The sequence below is a fragment of the Canis lupus genome, chromosome 6 (assembly GCF_048164855.1).
Source record: "Canis lupus baileyi chromosome 6, mCanLup2.hap1, whole genome shotgun sequence".
NCBI lineage: Eukaryota > Metazoa > Chordata > Mammalia > Carnivora > Canidae > Canis > Canis lupus.
In genome coordinates this window covers 80,353,445-80,375,413 of record NC_132843.1, presented here as the reverse complement: position 1 = coordinate 80,375,413, position 21,969 = coordinate 80,353,445, and the positions used below count along the sequence as shown (strand labels likewise).

Sequence of the window (21,969 nt, the reverse complement as noted above, 5' to 3'; positions counted from 1 at the left end):
CTCTAAGCATACTGAATTTTAGAATCTGGTCTCTACACTCTACTAACCCAAGATCAGACAGCTGGCTCTTTTACACAATATTTTTGGAAAGTACTTGGGTGGCTCAGTTGGTTGAGCATCCAATTCTTGATTTCTGCTCAGGTCATGATCTCAAGGTCATGGGATCAAACCCACCTTTGAGCTCCGAGCTCAGCACAGAATTGGCTGGAGATTCTCTCCTTCTCCCTTTCCTTGCCTGCTCACAACATATGCATGTGTGTGAGGGCTCTCTCATTCTCTCTCAATAAAATAAATAAATCTTTTTTAAAAAAGGAATTTTTGTGCACCTTAGCATATGGCTACATAGAAACTAGTACACATATTCTAACATAGCTTACAGCTTTCACAACAAAGTTTTCACTTGAAATTTGGTACCTTATCTTTGAACACTAACCTTGAAGCTCTTTTTGGAGCCCTCTGAGGCCCTTAGCTCTGACAAGCAGTGACCTCCCTGCAGTATGGAGACAGAGTTCTGTGCTATCAACACATTGGCATTACCTGCCTCCTTCTCAGCTTCTGACTCAGAAGCTTCATCTTCACCCTCCTCCTCCTCCTCGGAGCTGGAGCTGCTGGACTCTTTACTTTCTTCCTCCATTTCTTGGGACTTGGGTATCTCTTCTTCATAGAGCATCTTCTCTTTGCTAAATTAAAGATGACAATTTGAGTGTAGCTCAGAAATGGCAAACTATTTAAGTTCACTGACAAGCATAAGGAGAATAAATCCTTCTTTACATCTACCTTTTTCTGAATTCTTGGGTTTTTGCAGATTGAGGTTCAGCATTTGACTTCAGAGTATTACTCAAATAAATCTAGCCCATTCAACACACAAGAAAAAGGAGGCCCATGAATCTTAACAGTGATTAGGCAGGTAAATATTTTCAAAAAGTCATTTAACAAATGTTTACAGAGTGCTTATTACAGGCCAGGAATCACTAGGCCCTGGTACAGTGGTAAACAAAATACACATGGTCCCTGAGTTCATAGAACTTAAGAGTTTCATAGAACTTAGAGTTAGTGATGCAACTAGGACTAGGAACCCCTAAGCTGGTGGGGAAATGTATACAGTCTCAATTAATTTCTAAATTTAAAACACATTCACCCGGGACGCCTGGGTGACTCAGTCGGTTGAGCCTGTACCTTCAGCTCAGGTTGTGACCCCAGGGTCCTGGGATGTAGCGCCATATCCCCTAGCATCAGACTCCCTGTTCAGCAGGGAGCCTGCTTCTCCCTCCCCTCTGCCCATAATTGCATGTGCTCTCTCTCAAACAAATAAAAAATAAAAAATAAATACCACATTCATCCATCCTCATTATCTCCTCCATATATCAATGCCACCTTCTTGCCTCTCAAACATCCCACGTGTTCAAAGATCATTTGGCTTAAGCTGAACACAGTTTCTTTACTGTATAAATTCTTAAACCAAGTACATCATCATACACACATATGCACCCACACACACCAGAGCTCATCATTTCCCAAGCCGTGAATGTCTTACTTCTTAAAGAGTCCACTCTGTAACTTGCTGTTCAGGTCTGACTCAATGAGCTTATTCCGTGTCTCTTTTTCACTTCGAAGCTGGAAATTGAGAAAACAAGAGAGGAAAGGGAAGAAGTTGACTATTAGTAAAAATCAGCAGCGATGAGAACTCAAAATAGTACTGTTATTCTGAAGAAAACAGGACCGACACCAAAAGGAGAAGAAAGAACTGAGAAAAAGAGGAACCTATCGGTTGGGCCTCCTTAGAAGACAATGACAGAGAAAATTCCTCATCCAAGGTAAGAGAAAAATCATGGTGTTAGAGCTTCAATAAAACTGCTCTTATCAAATATCCAAACCCAAACCTCAAAAAAAACTCTGGCTTCTAAGGGAAGCTAGCTGGCTCAGTCGGAAGAAGATGTAACTCTTGATCTGGGGGTTGTGACTTCGAGCCTCATGTTGGGTGTAGAGAGATTACTAAAAAAATAAATAAATAAACTTAAAAGGGGGGGGGAGGGGAAGCCTGGCTTCTGATGGATTAGAAAAGGTAAGTGTGGAGGGGAGAAACTTTCAAAGAATTCTTGATGACCATACACTGAATTAGGCTGGCAATAGTTCTCAAGAAAAAAAATAGGTATTCAAGGGGAAATAAGTCCTTAGAATAAATTGGTATTTAGATATATGCTCTAGAAAAAAATGAGTTTATATCCCTGGACCCCAAAGTTATGCAGGAACCAAAGATGAGAACCATTCCTAGTGTAGAAATGTCATTTAGTGAAATATTATTTATGTTCAAATACCAAACCATGCTGGATATATTATTTTTGCAACTTCTATGTGAGTCTAAAAATTATTTCAGAATAAAAAGTTTAAAAAACTACAAAAACCTAACTAAGTGAAGTATACATCTTAGGAAGGCTGATGCTGCTAGAGAACAGCTCTGATTCTGTGTGTGGTGAGTCCTAAGTCTGTCTAGATTCCAGATGTTCACCAAAGAAAACAAAATGAACTGAAAGTTGTGTTTGTCTGAACTTTATATATGCAATTTTCCCAATAAACCTTGAAGTCATGAGGATCTTCACTCTACCGGTCCAGACGTGATAGAGTTGATCTGTCCTACCAGTGAACTCCACAGTTCTTTCTTTCAGAACCACTCTAAGTTTCTCTCTTTGTCCTAAACTTGAGTTCACATACCTTGAGCCACAACACATGCAAAGGAAAACACAAAGGAAAGCTGGCGATTTTTTTCTGTCCCACTCTGTTCAGACATCAGCCCTGATCATCGGTAGCTGATCTTTATTTTCCTTGCCCAAATTACTCATGCCACTTACAGGCAGAAAATGTGAATTATTCACTGTGTATCTTGAGGTTTGGTTGGGTTTTTTTCATTCTGCACTCGGTACATGGGTACCATACTTAGGTAGCTCTCTTATACAGCACTAAGCAACAAAATGGTACATGTAACCAAAAAATAAAAAATTTAGAATGAGAAGGGAGGATTGAATTCTGAGTATCTGATAAATCCTGAATATGTATGAATCACTGACCAACTACTTTCCAATGCCAAAAGACAGGTTTGGTTTGTGGCCCCAGTTGCTTTGTTAAGAAAGAAATATATTCCTCTCTGTAATGAATTTACTTTAAATAAAGATGTCCTTTCAGTCAATAAGGGAAGAAAAAAGTTATGAGATGTCCTCTACCTTGGTACTCTCTATTTGGAAAAGACTCTGATTTGAGTACACCACATTCACTTTCTAGAACTCAATAGTAATTATCAGTTTGTTGTTCTTGTCATTTTTTTATTTTCAGCTGCTTGAAGGCTACCTTTTAACAAGTGAACTTTAACAACAAATGGCTTCTGGGATATTTTCTAACAGACTGTTGCTAGTCCCTGAGGGAACAATTACCATCTCCGAAATGTAGATATGCCCATTTCAGCTCTCAGGAGACATAACTAAAACAAGTGACCTCAGTACCTGGTACAGACTGCACTGTTACAAAAGCTTTAAAAGCATTAACCAAAGACTTACCACATTCTGCTTCTTCTGGAGCATCTCCAAGTGCTCCACAAGCCCTTCATCAGCCACATCAAACGGTGTCTGGCCCTGGCAGAGAAAAGGGGTACCATGGTCAACAGAAAACAGAAGCACTGATGTTGTGACTCTATCAGAGAACTATTCAATATCCACTTTATGCCTTTGTTCCAGTGATAGCTTCCCTAACTTATCTACTCAACATTATAGTAACACCATCATCTATCACAGAGGAAACATTATAAGAAACAGCAAGTCTGCTGGGGCACCTGGGTGGCTCGGTTGGTTAAGCGTCCAACTCTTGATTTTGGCTCAAGCACGATCTCAAGCCCTCAGGCAGGCTCCATGTGTGGAGCCTACTGAAGATTCTCTCGGTTTCTCCCACTCTGCACACCCCCCAGCCTGCCTGAACACATACTCTTTTCCTTTAAAACAAAACGAAACTCAGCAAGTCTTTTAAATATAAATATATGTTTTTATATTTTATAAAACAGTATTGAGGAAATCACCACATTATCTCTAACGCTTATTGCCTCTTGGCAAATAATCAATTGAAATCTCTACTTGTACCTGTTTTAAAATGGTTTTAATTGCTACAATAAATCCAGTAAAGGGCTTTTAAAAGCCTCGGAAAGAAGGTATACATGTGCACTAAAGATTAAGTCATAGCAGTCATGCCCCTTTAAGTGAGAGAAGAGTGTCTCTTTTAAGAAACATCAGTTCAGGACCCTAGCCCATATCGGGAGATGAAAGCCAGGTTCAGGAAAGACGTGAGGCAGGTAAGAACAGCTACTAAATAAAAAGCCATGGCTCTGGATGCTCTGGATTCCTAGAAAATCACTAGATGTAGAGATAGGAGTTCTAGGGCCTCTAAAGTTGCTTGAAGTGAGGCTGAATAACTATTTTTAGCCATACTCAAGGATTTTTGTCATTATATATATATTTTTAAATATTTTATTTATTTATTCATGAGAGACACACAGAGAGAGGCAGAGACAGGCAGAGGGAGAAGCAGGCTCCATGCGGGGATGCGGAACTCGATCCCAGGACTCCGGGGTCACATCCTGAGCCAAAGGCAGACAGATACTCAACAGCTGAGCCACCCAGGTGCCCAATAATGTTTTTTTAAAGACTGGATGAGAGTAGAGCTCAGCTATCATAAGTCTTTGAATTAAAAATAAAGTAAAATAAAACCTTTCATACTTCACCACAGACAGCAATCTTAGGATTTCCCAATGCCCATTTCTGCCAAGAGCAAATATCTTTTTTTCATATTTATTTTAGGGGCTTAAACATAAACAGAATCAGAATGCTGATCAGTAGAGTCTTATTTTATATAGCGAACATCTCTGTGTTGATAATGCGGCAGTGGGCAGCGAGGAGGCTGTGAGGAACAGAGCCATAGCTACCTGTGATGTGTATTTCCCTGGACAGGAAGCCCCGGCCATTTAACTAAGATCTTAATAAGCCTTTTGTTCTAGAGACATAGTCACGGATTTCACTGCCCTTTCAGAGTCAGGCATACTAACCAGCTTGTTCCTGACATCCATGTCACAGAGTGCTTCTGCCAGGATGGAGCAAGCCTCCTTCACTCCCCAGTGTGCAGCAGCATGGAGGGGAGTCCAGCCATCGTAATCCTGAACATTGAGTTCATAGCCAGCCTGGATTAAAAGTCTAAGAAGAAAACCCCAAACAAGACATTTATACCCTCTATATTACAGCTTCCTGCTGAATAAACTATCACCTGATTGGTGTTTCAGATTTTGGCTCTGAACCACTGGGAAGCTGTGATCACTTCTGTCCTCTAAGGCACAACTCGGGCTTCACGGTTCCTACACTGAGAACCAACCACACAGGGCAGTTATCAATCCACTCTGAAAGGTCACAGGGTATTTCCCAGGCACATCCGCGTGACGTCACATAAGAGGAGTGTTTAGAAAGGTGTACACCTCTGAGATTCACTAAAGCCTAACTAAATCTGCCAAACCACACAACTCTGCTACAAGGTGTGTTTTCCATTCCCCAGTACGAGGAAAGAACATCTAAAATGAGAACTCCATTCTCTTCGGGGCACTTACTAACTTCCCAGTTGATCTTTAGAGGAATTCATACGTTTACTGCAGACTCTCAAGCTCCCAACTCTGCGAAGTATTTGCAGGGACTTCTTGCTAACTACAAAGCTATAATCTGTGTGTGTAAAGGAAGAAAAGTAGGACTCCTGAGGCCCCAAACTGTACTGGCCTGATTGAGGTTACCTATATCACGGGCCTCCAGACACCGAAGAAGTGAGCAGAATATGAATGTCACTCTCAGGCAGAGACGGTCTACCGACATACTGTCACGCCTATTAGAAACCGCAGAGTAGGTGGGATACGAAGCTCTGGAGGATTCTGGCAACAGCCCCACAGACAATGCTATTTGCTACCCATGTATTTGGGAAAGTCTGTCAACAGTAAGCACCAAAAGCTACATTAGTGTGTATGGATGTAAGGAAAAACGGAGCACGTAGAGGAGCAGAATCCAAATTCCCTCATGCCAGTGGGGGGAACTATCCTATCTAATGGGACCCTACACACTCAAGACCTGTAGCATTCATCTAAGGAAAGCAAAGAAATTATCTATGTCCAAAAAGGACCCAAATGATCACATGTCACCAGAGGAGGAGCCTGCAGGGATAGTAATGATAAATCACAGAACTGGAAGAGATCACGTAAGGTCATCTTCTAGGCCAGTGAACCTCAACCGTGTTTCGTATCATACAGTCAGTGAGAAGCTAGAGTGACAGCAGGAGGGTGGGAGACCATCTATGGATTAATATCAGCAATATATAAGTAAGAACTGCATGATCAGAGAGGAAAACAATTAAGAAAGAAACACATTGTAGTTGAAAATCTAATTCGGCCCCTGCTTCCAAAACCCAGCTCATCTTCCCCTGGTCTACCAAACTCCTGATTAATGGAAACGGACAATACCTGAGGACCTCAGAATAGCCCTTGGCAGCAGCCACATGGAGGGCTGTGGCCCCTGAGCGAGGCTGCCTTACATCCTCTATTTTCCCACTGTTGAGCCACTGGCGGGCATCCTGTAACATCTGTTGTTCCTCTTCTTTTCTTGACTGCTCTAGATCAACTCCTGCAGAAACCAGATAGCCAGCATTAGTAAAGGTCCATTTAAATCTGACAGGATATTTCCCTTAGATTCTAAATACATCATAAAAAAACTACAAATAACAGTTTAGTCATCAAGTTGGGTATTCATCAAATTTACTCTTTATTTAGATGAGCAATGACATTTATACACATATTAGTAGTTTTACTAGGGTTAAATCATCATTTTAAATACTGTGTGATGGCAGATCCATTAAAGAAACATGCTTAAAATTGTCTTCAATTTTAAGAACATAAAGACCAAAGTGGACATTAGTTTTGTATGATGGTATTTGTACAACACTACACACTTCAAAAGCCTTTTACATATTAAACTACTTTAGCTTCTCAATAATCCTTTGAGGTAAATATAATAGATATTATTGTCACCATTTAACAGATGAGAAAATAAACATAGAAAGGCTAGGTGCCTTGCTCAAAGTCACAAAACATACTAGAGCTGTCACTGGAACTCTGACATCCTGGGTCCCGGTCCATTGCTCTCTCCCACTTACTACTCCATAATACTCGTCTCAAAGAATCTTGGTTTCGGGTATGGTATACTTTAAACACTAATCTACTTCTAATGCTCATTTCCATAGTAGGGAAATACACTGACTTGAAGCTATATAACCTAGAGCAGCGGAGTAGGTCATGTGCAGTTAAAACTTCCAAGGGAATGCAGCTTTTGTTTTGCTTTAAAACACTATAGAAAAAAATTTAAAAAAATAAAACATTATAGAGGGACACCTGGGTGGCTAAGTGGTTAAACACCTGCCTTTGGCCCAGGGTGTGATCCTGGGGTCCTAGGATTGAGGCTCCCTGTGAGGATCAGGCTCCCTGTGAGGAGCTTGCTTCTCCCTCTGCCTGTGTGTGTCTCTGCCTCTCTCTCTCTGTCTCTCAGGAATAAATAAATAATATCTTTAAAAATAAATAAATAAAACATTATAGAGAACTCCAAAAAGTTCCTCCCTTTAGCCAGCAACTCCCCAACATCCATGCCACTGAAAAGGGGCTAGAGTGGGGCATTCCCCCTTATATAAAATAATGACATGTCCCAAATACAAACATACCCATCCAAAGAGTTCTATACTCATAAGCAGGCTTTATCTGTGCTTGGTCTACTCCTTTTCAACTCACTTAAAAAAATAAATTAAATAAATAAAAACCTATGAACTATCTAAGGATTATCTGTCTGATTTAGGGAGACAGATGGGGTAAAACGGTATGCAATTTATTTTATTTCTTTTTTTTTCTAGCATCACTGAGATACAATAGACATATAACAACACTGTGTAAGTTAAATTTGTATAACATGTTGATGTGATACTTATATATTGTAAAATGATCACTACAATAAAGTTAGTTAACAACAGTATCACCTCACATAATTACCATTTCTTTTTTGTGCTGGGAACATTTAAGATAGCTCAGCAACATTCAAGTTCATAATACAGAATTTTTTTTTTAAGATTTATTTATTTATTCATTCAGAGAGAGCAAGAGAGAGGCAGAGACACAGGCAGAGGGAGAAGCAGGCTCCACGCAGGAAGCCCGATGTGGGACTCGATATCGGTCTCCAGGATCACACCCCGGGCTGCGGCGGCGCTAAACCATTGCGCCACCAGGGCTGCCCCAGAATTGTTAATTACAGGGACTGTGCTATACATTAGATCCACAAAAGTTATTTTATAACTGAAGTTTGTACCCTTTGACCAATATCTTCCTGTTCGTCCCCACCCCTAGCCCCTGTTAACCACCATTCAACTCTCTGTTTATATGATATCATGTATTTCTTTCTTTCTCTGTTTGACTCATTTCCTTAGCCTAATGCCCTCAAGGCCCACCCATGTTGTTATACATAGCAATATTTCCTTCTTTCTCATGGCTGAATAATATTCCATTATATATGTATAATATCTTTATCCATTCATCCATAGACTGACACTTAGGTTGCTTCCATATCTCGGCTATTGTGAATAATGATGCATTGAAAACAGGAGTACAGATATCTCTTTGAGATTCTTTTTTTTTTTAAAGATTTATTTAAGTGAGGAGGGGCAGAAGGAAAAGGAAAGTGAATCCTCAAGCAGACTCCCGCTGAACAAGGAGCCCAACCTGGGGCTCAATCCCAGGACCCTGAGATAAAGAGTCAGACACCTGACCAACTGATCCACCCAGGCACCCATCTCTTTGAGAGCTTAGTTTTATTTTCTTCAGTTATATACCCTGAAGTGGAACTGCTGGGTCATATGGTAGTACTATTTTTAATTTTTTGAGGAAATTCCATACAGTTTTCCATAGTTGTTGTACCAATTTATATTCACACCAACTGTGTACAAGAGTTCCCTTTCTCCACAGCCTTGCCAACACTTACTGTCTTTTTAATAATCGCCATTTGAAAAAAAAAAAATAGCCATTTGAATAGGTGTGAGGTGAGATTTCAGTGGTTTTGATCTCCATTTCCCTGATGATTAGTTATATTGAATATCTTCTCATGAACCTGTTGGCAATTTGTATGTCTTTGAAAAAATGTCCATCCAGTTCCTCTGCCCATTTTTTGGTTTTGCTTTTACTATTGAGTTGTATGAGTTCCTTATATATTTATCAGATACATGATTTGCAGATACTTTTTCCCATTCTCTAGGATATCTTTATTTTGTATATTTCGTTGTGCAGAATATTCTTAGTTTGATATGGATCTGCTTGTTTTTGCTTTGGTTGCTTGTGCTTTTGGTGTCATATCCCAAAAACTTGTCAAGACCAATGTCAAGGAGGTTTTTCCCCCATGTTTTCTTCTAGGAGTTTTATAGCTTTAGGTCATATGCATTAGTCTTAACTCCATTTTGAGTTAATTTTTGTTAGTATTTTATTTTTTTTAATTTTTTTAGAGATTTTATTTATTTTTTATTCATAGAGATGCAGAGAGAAAGAGAGAGAGAGGCAGAGACACAGGCAGAGGGAGAAGCAGGCACCATGCAGAGAGCCTGACATGGGACACGATCCTGGGTCTCCAGGATCACACCCCGGGCTGCAGGCGGCGCTAAGCCGCTACGCCACCAGGGCTGCCCAATTTTTGTTAGTATTTTTTAAAAAGGGTCCCATTTTGTTTTTCTGCATGTGATTATCTAGTTTTCCCAACACCACTTATTGAAGAGACTGTCCCTTTCCCTATTGAGTCTTCTTGGCTCTCTTGTTCAAATATTAGTTGATCATGTACATGATGGTTTATTGTTGTGCTCTTCATTCTGTTCCAGTGGTCTGTGTATCTATTTTTATGCCAGTACCATACTGTTTTGATTACTAAAGCTTTGTAATCAGGAAGTATGATGCCTCCAGCTTTGTTCTTTTTCAGGATTGCTTTGGCTATCTGGAATCTTTGTAGCTCCATACAAATTTTAGGATTGTTTTTTCTATTTCTGTGAAAAATGCCTCTGAAATTTTGACAGGGATTGCACTGAATCTGTAGATGGCTTTGAGAAGTAGGGACATTTTAACAACATTAATTCTTTCAATCCATGAACATGGGTGGATTTCCATTTATATGTGTCTTCTTCAATTTCTTTCTTTTCAGATCTTTCACCTCCTTGGTTAAACTTATTTCCAAGTAATTTATTGTTTCTTTTAAAGGTTTTATTTATTTATTCATGAGAGACACAGAGAGAGGGGCAGATACATAGGCAGAGGGAGAAGCAGGCTCCCTGCAAGGAGCCCAATGTGGGACTCAATCCTAGGACTCCGGGATCACGCCCTGAGCTGAAGACAGACACTTAACCGCTGAGCCACCCAGGCGTCCCTAATTTATTGTTTTTAATGATCTTGTGAATGGGATTGTTTTATTTCTTTTTCAGATAGTTTGTTTTTTTGTGTATAGAAATGCAATTGATTTCTGCATACTGATTTTGTATCCTGCAACTTTACCAAATTTGTTGATTACTTCTAACAGTTTTTGTGGTTAGTCTTCAAGATTTTCTATTCAGGAGATCATAATCATCTACAAACAAAGGAAATTTTAGTTCTTCCTTTCTGATTTGCATGCCTTTTATTTCTTTTTCTTGCTTGACTACTCTGGCTAGGGCTTCTAGTACTATGCTGAATAGAAGTGGTGAGAGATGGCACCCTTGTTTTGTTCCTGATCATAGAGGAAAAATTGCAACCTTTCACCGATGAGTATGGTGTTAACTGTGGGCTTGTCATATGTGGCCTTTACTATGTTGAAATAATTCCTTTTATATCCAGTTTTTCAGAATTTTTACCATGAGAGGTTGTTGTATTTTGTCAAATTCTTTTTCTGCATTTGTTGAGATGATTTTTATCTTTCATTCTATTAATGTTGTGTATCATATTTATTGATTTTTCTGTTAAACCCTGCATCTTAGAGATCAATCCCACTTGATCATAGTGTATCATCTTTCTGTTGTACTGCTGAGTTTGGTTTGCTAATATTCTGTTGAGAATTTTTGCATCTACATTCACCAGGGATATTGGCCTATAGTTTCCTTTTCTTGTACTGTCCTTATCTGGCTTTTGCATCAGTGTAATGCTGGCCTCATAAAATGAGTTTGAGAGCATTCTCTACTCTTCCTTCACCTTTTTTCAAAGAATTTGACAATTGGTATTGATTCTTCTTTAAATGTTTGGTAGAATTCACCAGAGAAATCATCTGGTCCTGGGCTTTTCTTGTTTGATTACTAATTCAATCTCCTTATTTGTTATCAGTCTGTTCAGATTTTCTGTTTTTTCCTGGTTCAGTCTTGGTAGGTTGTAAATTTCTAGGAGTTTATTCATTTCTTCTAGGTTATCCAATATGTGGGCATATAGTTGTTCACAGTAGTCTCTTACAATGCTTTGTATTTCTGTGCTATCAGTTGTAACGTCTCTTCTTTCATTTTATTTTATTTCAGTCTTTTCTTGTCTAGTTTAAGGTTTGTCAATTGTATTTATCTTTTCAAAAAACAGCTCTTAGTTCCATTGATCTTTTCTATTTTTTTTTTCTGATCTCTGTTTCATTTATTTATGCTCTGATCTTTGTTATTTCCTTCCTTTTGCTAACTTTAGGCTTAGTTTGTACCTTTTTCTAGTTCTCTGAAATGTAAAGGTGAGTTGTTTGTTTCAGGTATTTTTCCCCTAATGTAAGCATTTGTCACCATAAACTTCCCTCTAAGAACTGCTTCTGCTGCATTCCATACATTTTAGCATGCTGTGTTTCCACTTTCATGTGTTTCGAGATATTTTAAAATGCTTCTTTTGATTTCTCCTTTGACCCACTGGTCGTTTAGTAGCATGTTGTATAATCTCCACATATTTGTGAGTTATTGATGGAATGTTCTACATATGCCTACTAGGTCCATAGGGTCTAAAGTATAGTTCAAGTCCAGTGTTTTCTGTTTGGATGACCTATCCATTGTTGACAGTGGGGTACTGAAGTCCCCTTCTATTATTGTATTACTGTCTATTTTTCCCTGCAGATCTGTATTTGTTTAATATGTTTAGGTATTCAAAGGTTGGGTGCATATGTATTTGTGACTATTACATCCTCTTGATGAACTGAAAGAGGTATCTGATTTAGAACATACCAGAATTCCACACAGAGTAAACAGTGCTGCAAAATTGACCATACATTTGAGTACCTCTTTCAACAGGAATATTCCTTAATTCAGGTTAGAAATCAAAATAGAAAAGTTGGTTTCATGGGGTACCTGGATGGCTCAGTCAGTTGAGTGTCTGGCTCATCATGATTTAGGCTCAGGTTATGATTTCACGGGTCGTGGGATCAAGCCCCTCATGGGGCTCTGTACTCAGCAGGGAGTCTGCTTGAGATTCTCTTCCTCTGCCCTCCGCCTTCTCTCTCTCAAATAAATAGATCATTTTTTTTTTAAGTTGGATTCTTAAATCAAAGATAAATTTTTTAAAGATTTTATTTATTTGTAAGAGACACACAGAGAGAGGCAGAAACACAGGCAGAGGGAGAAGCAGGCTAGTCTCCCTGCAGGGAGCCTGATGCAGGACTCAATCCCAGGACCCCAGGATCATGACCTGAGCCAAAAGCAGAGGCTCAACTGCTGAGCCACCCAGGAGTCCCTTAAATCAAAGCTATTTTTAAAACCCATCTGTTAAAAAAAAAAAGTTTTTATAAGTTGTAATGCCAATCTTAGCATAAGGCTGAGTGAGACTGAATGGTAAATTTGTGTAAAATTCTTTAATTCAAAGGGCACAAAAATTATACACGGGAAGGCAATAAAAACAAATATTTACTGCCCTAGAACATCATTATCATAAGGTAGGCATTGGCATACTTTCCACAAAAAGGCAGATATTAAATATTTTCCACCATTCGGTCTGTTCAACACTGTTGTAGTAGTGCCAATGCAGCTTCCAGGAATATGTGAACAAATGGATGTGACCAGGATTGGCCAGCCTATTCTAAAGGATCATATCAGGAAAGGGCACATGGGCTAAATCTCTTGAAATGAAGTGCAGACTGTGGGTAAGTTAACAAAAAGACTACAAATCACTACAAATCATGTCTGCAAAGTTTTTTGATGGTTCTTAAAAACTTCCTAAAACCTGTCCTCCCTGACATTCAACTATTTGCAGTATTTTTTTATTAAAAGAACACAGAAACCTTCAGGAAAATCCTGACTTATTCTCTGATATGAATTCTTCTGAAAATTAAAATAAGTATTTATAGAGTTTATTCTTCTAAATAACAAACAACAGAATGATTTTCATGGTCAGTATGGTTAAGGATCATCTCAGAAGTTATAATACTTTCACCAGCACCACTTTCAGCTCTCATCAAGAGAAAAGATGCAAAGTCATAAACAGAATTTGATAAACACTCAAATTTACATTGTATACCATCCTTTCTTTAGACTTTATAATATGTAGCAAAATCCAATACTATCTATGTGCGCACAGTGAGAAACCCTCATGCTCCTCATCAGCCTAATTTGTATTATCAAAGAACACTGAGGTTCCTCCCAACTATCCAATAGGTATACATCCTCAGACATGGCAAATACAAGGAATGACCAGCCATCCTTTTGACATTTTTTTTTAATTTATTTTTTATTGGTGTTCAATTTACTAACATACAGAATAACCCCCAGTGCCCGTCACCCATTCACTCTCCTTTTGACATTTAGCCTATTCTTGTGTGAGTTATCAAGAGAATACATAATGTTGGTGATAATTGATGTCTAATGCTGTGCAGACAGATCTAATCCTCTCCTATCATTTGCTAATGAAAAGCTCTATACAGCAAATGGATTATTTTCTAAGTGGCATGTTTGAGTCTCTCTAGGCCCCTTCAAATCACTTAGGTTACCTTGCTTCTTCACTTGCTCCAGAAGAAGATCCTTCATGGCGGGCTCTTCTGCAAGGTCAGAAGGGACTTCACCTTCACTATTCACAATACCCACACTGGCTCCATGGTTAATGAAATACCTGCGTAGACAAGATCCAGGATCTACATTATCTGTCAAATATCAATTTATGCTTGTGTATGTGGTCTTCAATGCAGAGCAAGGCCACTGTTTGGGGGTTTTATGGTCCCAGATATTGTTCCATTATTAAATTCTAACTCCAATGATTAGGACTGGAAGCTTCTCTATTTCATAACAAGCAATACCAACAAACTGGATTTCTTTCACACTCATATTCCTAACTTCTACCCTCTCACTCTCGCTGGATAGAAAGAGACTTTCTAAACACCAGAAGGAAGACATGGAGCCATAAAAACTCACCCACCATCCCTGAGGCCCAAACACAGATTCCCAAAAGGACTTACTTATATACTTGTAATGTTGGCAATAAGAGCCCTTGGAAGATCTGTATGCAAGTAATTCTCACAAAACTTTCTCAGTGTCACATTAGAGTATATTAAATAGTGCTGAGAATGAATACAGAAAAATAATCAAATAAAATGTGCATGAATCTGACTAAATTATGCCTCCACAAAACTCTCCCTGCAACCAGCCATCTACATGAAACCTTCTACACTCTAAGAGGGAAACTAAATTACTAAAGAAATAAATAGTTAAATTCTAATTCTAAATAGTTAGATTCTATTGAAATACAACACTCAATCCTGAAGAAGAAAGGTCTGATCGTTTTAATACCCTAAATAGATCCTTTTTTTTTTTTTTTTTTTTTTTTATGATAGTCACAGAGAGAGAGGCAGAGACACAGGCAGAGGGAGAAGCAGGCTCCATGCACCGGGAGCCCGATGTGGGATTCGATCCCAGGTCTCCAGGATCGCGCCCTGGGCCAAAGGCAGGCGCTAAACCGCTGTGCCACCCAGGGATCCCCTAAATAGATCCTTTTTGATTTCTGAAGTGCTTTCACATAAAATTATATGTGTCAGACAATCCTATGAAGTAGACAACATGGGCAGTACTATTCCACAAGAACTTGAGGTTCATATGTGTTGAGTCGTTTTCCTAAAATTATAGATGTGACAAATGACCAAGGTGGTGGCTCCAGCCTCCCATTTTTAAGTCTAGTTCATCTGTTCAGTTAGATCAAGTTGCTTTTGGGCCAGTAATGCTGGGAACTCTAGTGAATACTCAGAAGTATTTTAAAGTGGGAATGAAAAACTAATCAAATCGGATTTCAAGTAGGTGAAACATTTATTGGTCCCCTACTATGTTTAAGGTGCCACGTTTTAGATATCATAGATTTTCAAGAGATAATCAAGATTATGGTCACTGTATACAAAGAGTTGGCAAAAGAGAAAGAATCAACAAAGACTATATTAAAATCATGTTTTTGCTTTCTCTGTGCCTAGTACCCGGTATAACAGAGCCTCAATAAACGTGAATTTCTAGCTCAACTGCACATATATAAAGTGCAAAAGCATTCCCGAGTCATCTAATTTTCAGTTGTCTCTGTCCTTCCCTCCCAGTCTCAGAGAAAGACACATTATTTTCAATTCGAAGGTTAATTCCCTGTATCCGCTTTCTTAACTCTATCAAGTACCAGTCCTCTCTGTCGTCAGTTACTCCTTCATTTCCGCATATTCAATAGCTTCTCTCCTGGTTCCTCAACTTCAGGCCAAAGAAACATTCAATTATACCTCCTCCCACCTTGAAAAATCAAAATGGAAATAATCCACACAGTAAGCACCCCATTAAAGCTTTTTGGATTGAACTGTATCCCATACTCTCATCAAACTGAACCATTTAATGTTCCCAAAGACACCCCACGCTCACTTCAGCTCTCTTCCACAGCTCAAGTAACTTCCTCTACTGAAACACCCTCCCCCCCATCCTTTCCCTTCTAGAAACTCCATATCTCAAGGTCCATTAAAAAAGCTTTTGCCTTCATGTGTGTGGCCTATGCCTGTTCTCACCAACTGAATTCTCTGTCTCCTTCCTCTCATTCCACTCTCTCCTCCCACCCCTCTCCCTCTGCTAAGACACTATTGATGCAACTGCTACTTGAGGGCAGAAACTGCGTCTTACTATTATCGTTGCTATGACATTCTGACATCATCTCTTTTCTCTCAGTGCTACATAAATATCACCTGAAATAAAGGAAACATCTTAACCACTTTGCTCTGACATCTATTGCATCCTTTACTGAGGCAGGACAATGTCACTTAGGTATGCAGGTCCCTGCTTTTCCCTTTTCTGACACGTTCTTATGCTTACAATCAAAAAGACTCTTTTCTAGAAAGCAATCTGGCTTACCACGAATCAGAGATTACTGTTAAGAAAGGCTAGTTTTCTAGACCATTGTTAGGAAAAAAAGAAGTAGAAGCCTGTTTAGTTTCACACTTCTACCTGAACAAGAATAAATATCAATCTATAAAGTAATACTTACTTTACCCCTGAGAATCTTTATAATTACCCAGGGGCTCAGAAATACCCATTAGCTCAATAAATATGCCTTTTAGAAAATAAAGCCTTTCTACTCTTTCTAACTCATCATTGATAAAAGATACTTTTATTATCTAAAGGAGGAAGAAAGAAAATTTAATGTGCTTAAAAACTCAGAATAAATTAGCATCCCAATAAACTATAAAGACAAACTAAATGCTATACCCTTGCGTCAATCTGCTGCTTCTAAGTTCAACACTTATTGGTAATAAAAATATTAAAGCATCCAGCTAACTAACAATAAGCCTAAACTCAAAATGAGAAAAATAATAGCCTCTAAACCTCTTTTTAAAAATATAAAAAATTTGAATTCATACTGAGTTCAAATATGAGACAAAAAGGTAATGGAACATGAAATAGAATGCAAGTAGATTCTTTTTTAAAAAAGATTTTATTTGGGGCAGCCCCGGTGGCTCAGTGGTTTAGCACCGCCTTCAGCCCAGGGTGTGATCCTGGAGACCCAGGATCGAGTCCCAAGTTGGGCTCCCAGCATGGAGCCTGCTTCTCCCTCTGCCTGTGTCTCAGCCCCTCTCTCTCTCTGCGTGTCTCTCATGAATAAATAAATAAAATCTTTTAAAAAAAGAAAAGATTTTATTTATTAATTTGAGACAGAGTGAGAGTGAGAGAGCAGGATGGGAGAGGGGCAGAGGGCGAGGGATAAGCAGACTCCCTGCTGACTCTGGCCAGGATCCTGACCTGAGCCAAAGGAAGATGCTTAACGACTGAGCCATCCAGTCACCCTGTAGATTCTTCCTAGAATGTTAGTTTGCATTTTGTTTGTTTCCACTCCCTTGAAATTTAGAATTCCTATGATAATGAGAATAAGAGTATAAAATTTAAGATCTTTAAGATTAAAAAAAAAAAAAAAAAGACAAAATGACCAAGGGCTAATCCTATCTAAAACATTGTTCACAGCCCCTAAGGTAAAGCAACCAAAATGAGTAACATAAACAGTGGAGTTCTTTTCCATTGTACAGAAAACAATGCTATATTTTGCAAGTAAATAATGACAAGATCAAAACCTGTCTAAATAATGATATACATAATGAAAGATAAATTAAAGAAGGCCATCCCTATCACTAACCCACCTATGCAATAGATTCTAATGTAGGTCGTCTCTCTCCTGGTCAGACTTTGATGTCTGAGTAATAATTTCTATAAGGATATAGTAACTCTCACCGATTCCTTTCACTCAAAGTAATATTTATTTGCACAGGAGATTATTAAATTTTGAACTTATTTTCAAAGGAATTGTGTTCACCACAAAGATGAATTAAAGGAATCACTAAAAAAACACTTACAATCATTCTCTGTACTCAGCTTCACAAAAGGAGAAAAAAAAGAGACTCCATGGACAATGCCAACACAAGTGATCCTAATTCTAAGCATGAGTTCTGCTTGTTACCTTCTAACGGAAAAAAGTGAAATTCCTGAATGTAACGAGATCTGGGTAACTCAAAAATCACAAACAAGCCACCTGAACAAATAATGAAATATAAAAAATGAGGTGTTAACATGTTCTATAACTGTCTCTTAGATACATTTTTAAAGTAAAAATCAAAATACGAGGAAACCACCACAACTCTTAGACATCAGGATGTTGGCATTAGTGGGTAAGGCTGATAATCAGAGCCTTTCCTATGAGCCTCTGAAAAGAGGGCAGCCGAAGGGATGAAGAGGTGACTGACTTTTACTAAATTAGAACAGGGTGAAGAACCGAGACTAAAGAAAACTGCATTGTTCACCAATGCCGTTGTCCACTTTTTAGAACAAGCAGCCCAGTCAAACACCAGCACTGCTGCCTAGTGTTTCTCTGGCTCTGACTCTCCCTTTGTTTAACTTCTCCCACTGAACATCTCTGGCTCAAAAGCAAAACAGAGACAGAGGCTCTCCCCCAGGAAACCTGGGCAAATCAGATTGTGCGGGAAGCCATTCCCAGGCCTCCACATAGCTGCCAACATAATCCTCCCTGCTGTTTGCTGGATAAGAAAATGTAATAGAAAAAAAAAAAAAAAAAGAAAAGAAAAGAAAATGTAATAGAGCTCTAATTATATGGAAAGGGGCCTTAAAACAAGCATCTGATTTTCAAAGGATCACAGAATACCATGTTTTTATTTAGTGAATTTTCCTTATCAACCTAAATCTGCTCTCATCTAGAATACATTCAATTGCCTCATTTTAAAGACGTTTCAACTGCTAAAGTCTCTTTCCAATTTAAAAATAACCTTCAGGGGTATCTGGGTGGCTCAGCTGGTTAAGTGTCTGACTTAGGTCATGATCTCAGGGTCACGATCTCAGGTTCCTGAGATAGAGCCTCCTCTGCCCCAACAGGCTCTGCAACTCACTGGGGAGTCTGCTTGAGATTCTCTCCCCTCTGTCCCTCCTCCAACTCACACACACGTGCATGCACACACACACACACTCTCTCTCTCTCAAATAAATAAATCTTAAAAAAACCCAAACCAACCTTCAGGGGTGCCTGGCTAGCTCATTCGGTGAAGCATGTGACTCTTGATCCCTGGGTTGTGAGTTTGAACCCTACATTGATGTAAAGATTACTTAAAAAGCTCAGCATGGAGTCTGCTTGAGATTTTCTCTCTCCCTCTGCCTCTGTCCCTCCTCCTGCTTGCATGTGTGCTCTCTCTCAAAATAACTGAACTCTTTAAATTAATTAATTAACTAATTTAAAAAAATAAATAAGGGACGCCTGGGTGGCTCAGTGCTTGAGCATCTGCCTTCAGCTCAGGGCATGATCCCAGGGTCCTAGGATCAAGTCCCACATCAGGTTCCCCGTGAGGAGCCTGCTTCTCCCTCTGCCTGTTTCTCTGCCTCTGTGTCTCTCATGAATAAATAAATAAAATCTTTTAAAAACATTAAAATAAAATAATAATAATAAATAAGTAATATAAAAATAAAAATAACCCTAATTCCTTCATTCAACATTTATTTAGTACCTCTTATAACCCAGACATTAGGTGGCCTGGATTCTTCTGCTCAAGGCAGGGGCAACTAGTTGTCACAGAGGTCAGGTGCTACTTATGTGTCTTAATAAAAATACCCATTCAACTAATGTAGAGAACACATGCCAATCCCTACTCTTCCTTTGTTCCATGTTTAGGCTCATTCTTCTGCTATTAATTATATAGGTATTGTAATCAGTATGCCTGACATTCTCCACTTTCATGAGCACTGATTTTTTTTTTCTTAAATAACAAAACAAGTTTACAAAGAAGCCCAGAAAAAAATCTCTAGACCTGCCCACATATTGTTATAGCTGCTCAGAAAGTGACCCAGAAAAAAAAAAAAAAAAAAAAAGAAAGTGACCCAGAGAGTGCAACAGAAGCCACCTCTAAAGATCTCAACAAATATGAATTACCTGAAGACAGAACAAAAATTTCAACTAAAAAACTGTGGATTTGGGGTACCTGAGGGCTCACTTGGTTAAGTGGCCAACTCTTGGTTTCAACTCAGGTCATGATCTCATAGGTCATGAGATCGAGCCCCATGTTGGGCTCCATGCTCAGCAGGAAGTCTGCTTGAAGATTCTCTCCCTCTATCCCTCACCTGACTTGCACTGTCTTTCATTCTCTCTAAAATAAATAAAGCTTTAAAAAATAAATAAATAAATAAATTGTGGATTTAGCAGGTATATGAAAACACAGTATCAATTATTCCTTACAAATGATTCAACCTCCTGTTTTTATAATTAATAATAGAAATTATAACTATTAATGAATTCAAATTTTTAAGAGCAAAAGATAAATGAAGGCTACTCCTACAAATAATCCAAACCCATACAGAGACTCACTCTGCTATGTTCAGATAGCCACAGGAAGCTGCTGCATGAAGGGGTGTCCAGCCCTCGTTGTCTTGTTGGTTTACATTGGCTTTGTTCTCCACCAGAAACTTCACCATGTCCAAATTTTCATCAATACAGGCCTGAAAAGAAAAGTCCATTCATTCACTCAACAAGTACTTAACTGAGTTCTACTATGTGTGCCAGATACTACTCTGGGCACTGACAATACAGCAGTTGTAATGATGTATTAATTTCTATTTCTTGCATACTGGTAAAAGTGTCCAGAGCATGACTTCTGAGCTTTGTGATTTTATACAAACCCCTGAAATGTCTGCATGCCTCAATATCTCAGCTGCGGGGGCACCTGGGTGACTCAGTTGAGTGTCCAGCTCTTGGTTTTGGCTCATGTCATGATTTCAGGGTCATGGAATTGAACCTCATGTCAGGCTCTGTGCTCAGCTGGAGATTCTCCCCCCGCCCCCTGCCACTCACTCAGCCACACACACGTGCTCTCTAATAAATAAATGTCTTCTTAAAAAATTTCAGCTGTGAAATAAGTATAATAATACTTAATTTTATTTATAGCACTACTAGGATGAATTGTGAAAGCTTGATTTCTAAAGCACTATAAATGGGTGAGCTGTTTCATCATCATACTATCAAAGAGGACATACTAGAAACCACTAATCTGCTTATGAAGTTCAAAAGAAAACAGTCACACAAAATCAAATGCAATTTTCTTAGTGGGAAGCTATAGATTAAGATTCTGGGATTGCCAAACAATCCCTACTTTGGTGAGAAAGGATGAGATGATCACTTCAAACTGAAGAAATGTACTTTCTTCTCACATATTTTTTTAATGACTCCAAACAATATGGCAAAGTATATTTATAGTTATGGATGGTTAGGAATCCTTAGCTGCCCATCTCAGACCAACAATTAGGAGAAAGCAGACGAGCTCCTTGATAGAAACTTTAAGGCTACCATAAGCCTAAAACAAAGTCACATATAGCAATGATATTTGCAGACCAAAACACGGTCTTAACTTATCTATAAAAAGGAGGCAAAATGCCCACATTAATAAAGGTTGTCATTATCAAGGTTTTGATGGTTCTAAAACAGTTGGGATAATTCAGGACCCAGAAACAAATGAAACTCCTTTAAAAAAACAAAAAAACAAAAAAAACCTTGTCTTTAAGTCCCCTCCTTGGGCAGTGTGGGAGTGTGGTGGGAGTTAAAACTTTAGCTCAAAAGCTATTATCAGATCAAAATGATTTTCTATAATAATATCAAAACATTAGGGATGCCTGGGTGTGTCAGTGGTTGAGCGTCTGCCTCTGGCTCAGGGCCTGACCCCTGGGTCGCAGGATTGAGTTCTGCATGGTCCTCCCTGCAGGGAGCCTGCTTCTCCCTCTGCCTGTGTCTCTGCCTCTCTCTCTCTACGTCTCTCATGAATAAATAAAATCTTAAAAAATAATAATAATAATTTAAAAACATTATTTGCCCTTTTCACTGTGTTGACATTTGCACTAAGGATACAAAAGGTATTATGGGTACAACTACTGGTGCCTTAGTATGAATCAAGGTGGTAG

At 38.8% G+C, this 21,969-nt stretch overlaps 1 protein-coding gene across 15 annotated transcripts in view; it reads right to left on the bottom strand.

Annotated features, from left to right (window-relative positions):
- The window catches only part of PPP1R12B (protein phosphatase 1 regulatory subunit 12B), a 204,823-nt gene that overhangs the window by 137,351 nt on the left and 45,503 nt on the right, over positions 1-21,969 (bottom strand). For all 15 annotated transcript variants that reach the window (XM_072831469.1, XM_072831470.1, XM_072831465.1 and 12 more), the window contains exons 2-8: positions 20,387-20,517; positions 14,025-14,143; positions 6,521-6,680; positions 5,078-5,222; positions 3,546-3,620; positions 1,535-1,614; positions 538-680 (exon numbers count right to left, since the gene is read on the bottom strand). In XM_072831469.1, the coding sequence (XP_072687570.1) occupies positions 538-680; positions 1,535-1,614; positions 3,546-3,620; positions 5,078-5,222; positions 6,521-6,680; positions 14,025-14,143; positions 20,387-20,517 (853 nt within the window). The remainder of the gene's footprint in view (positions 1-537; positions 681-1,534; positions 1,615-3,545; positions 3,621-5,077; positions 5,223-6,520; positions 6,681-14,024; positions 14,144-20,386; positions 20,518-21,969) is intronic.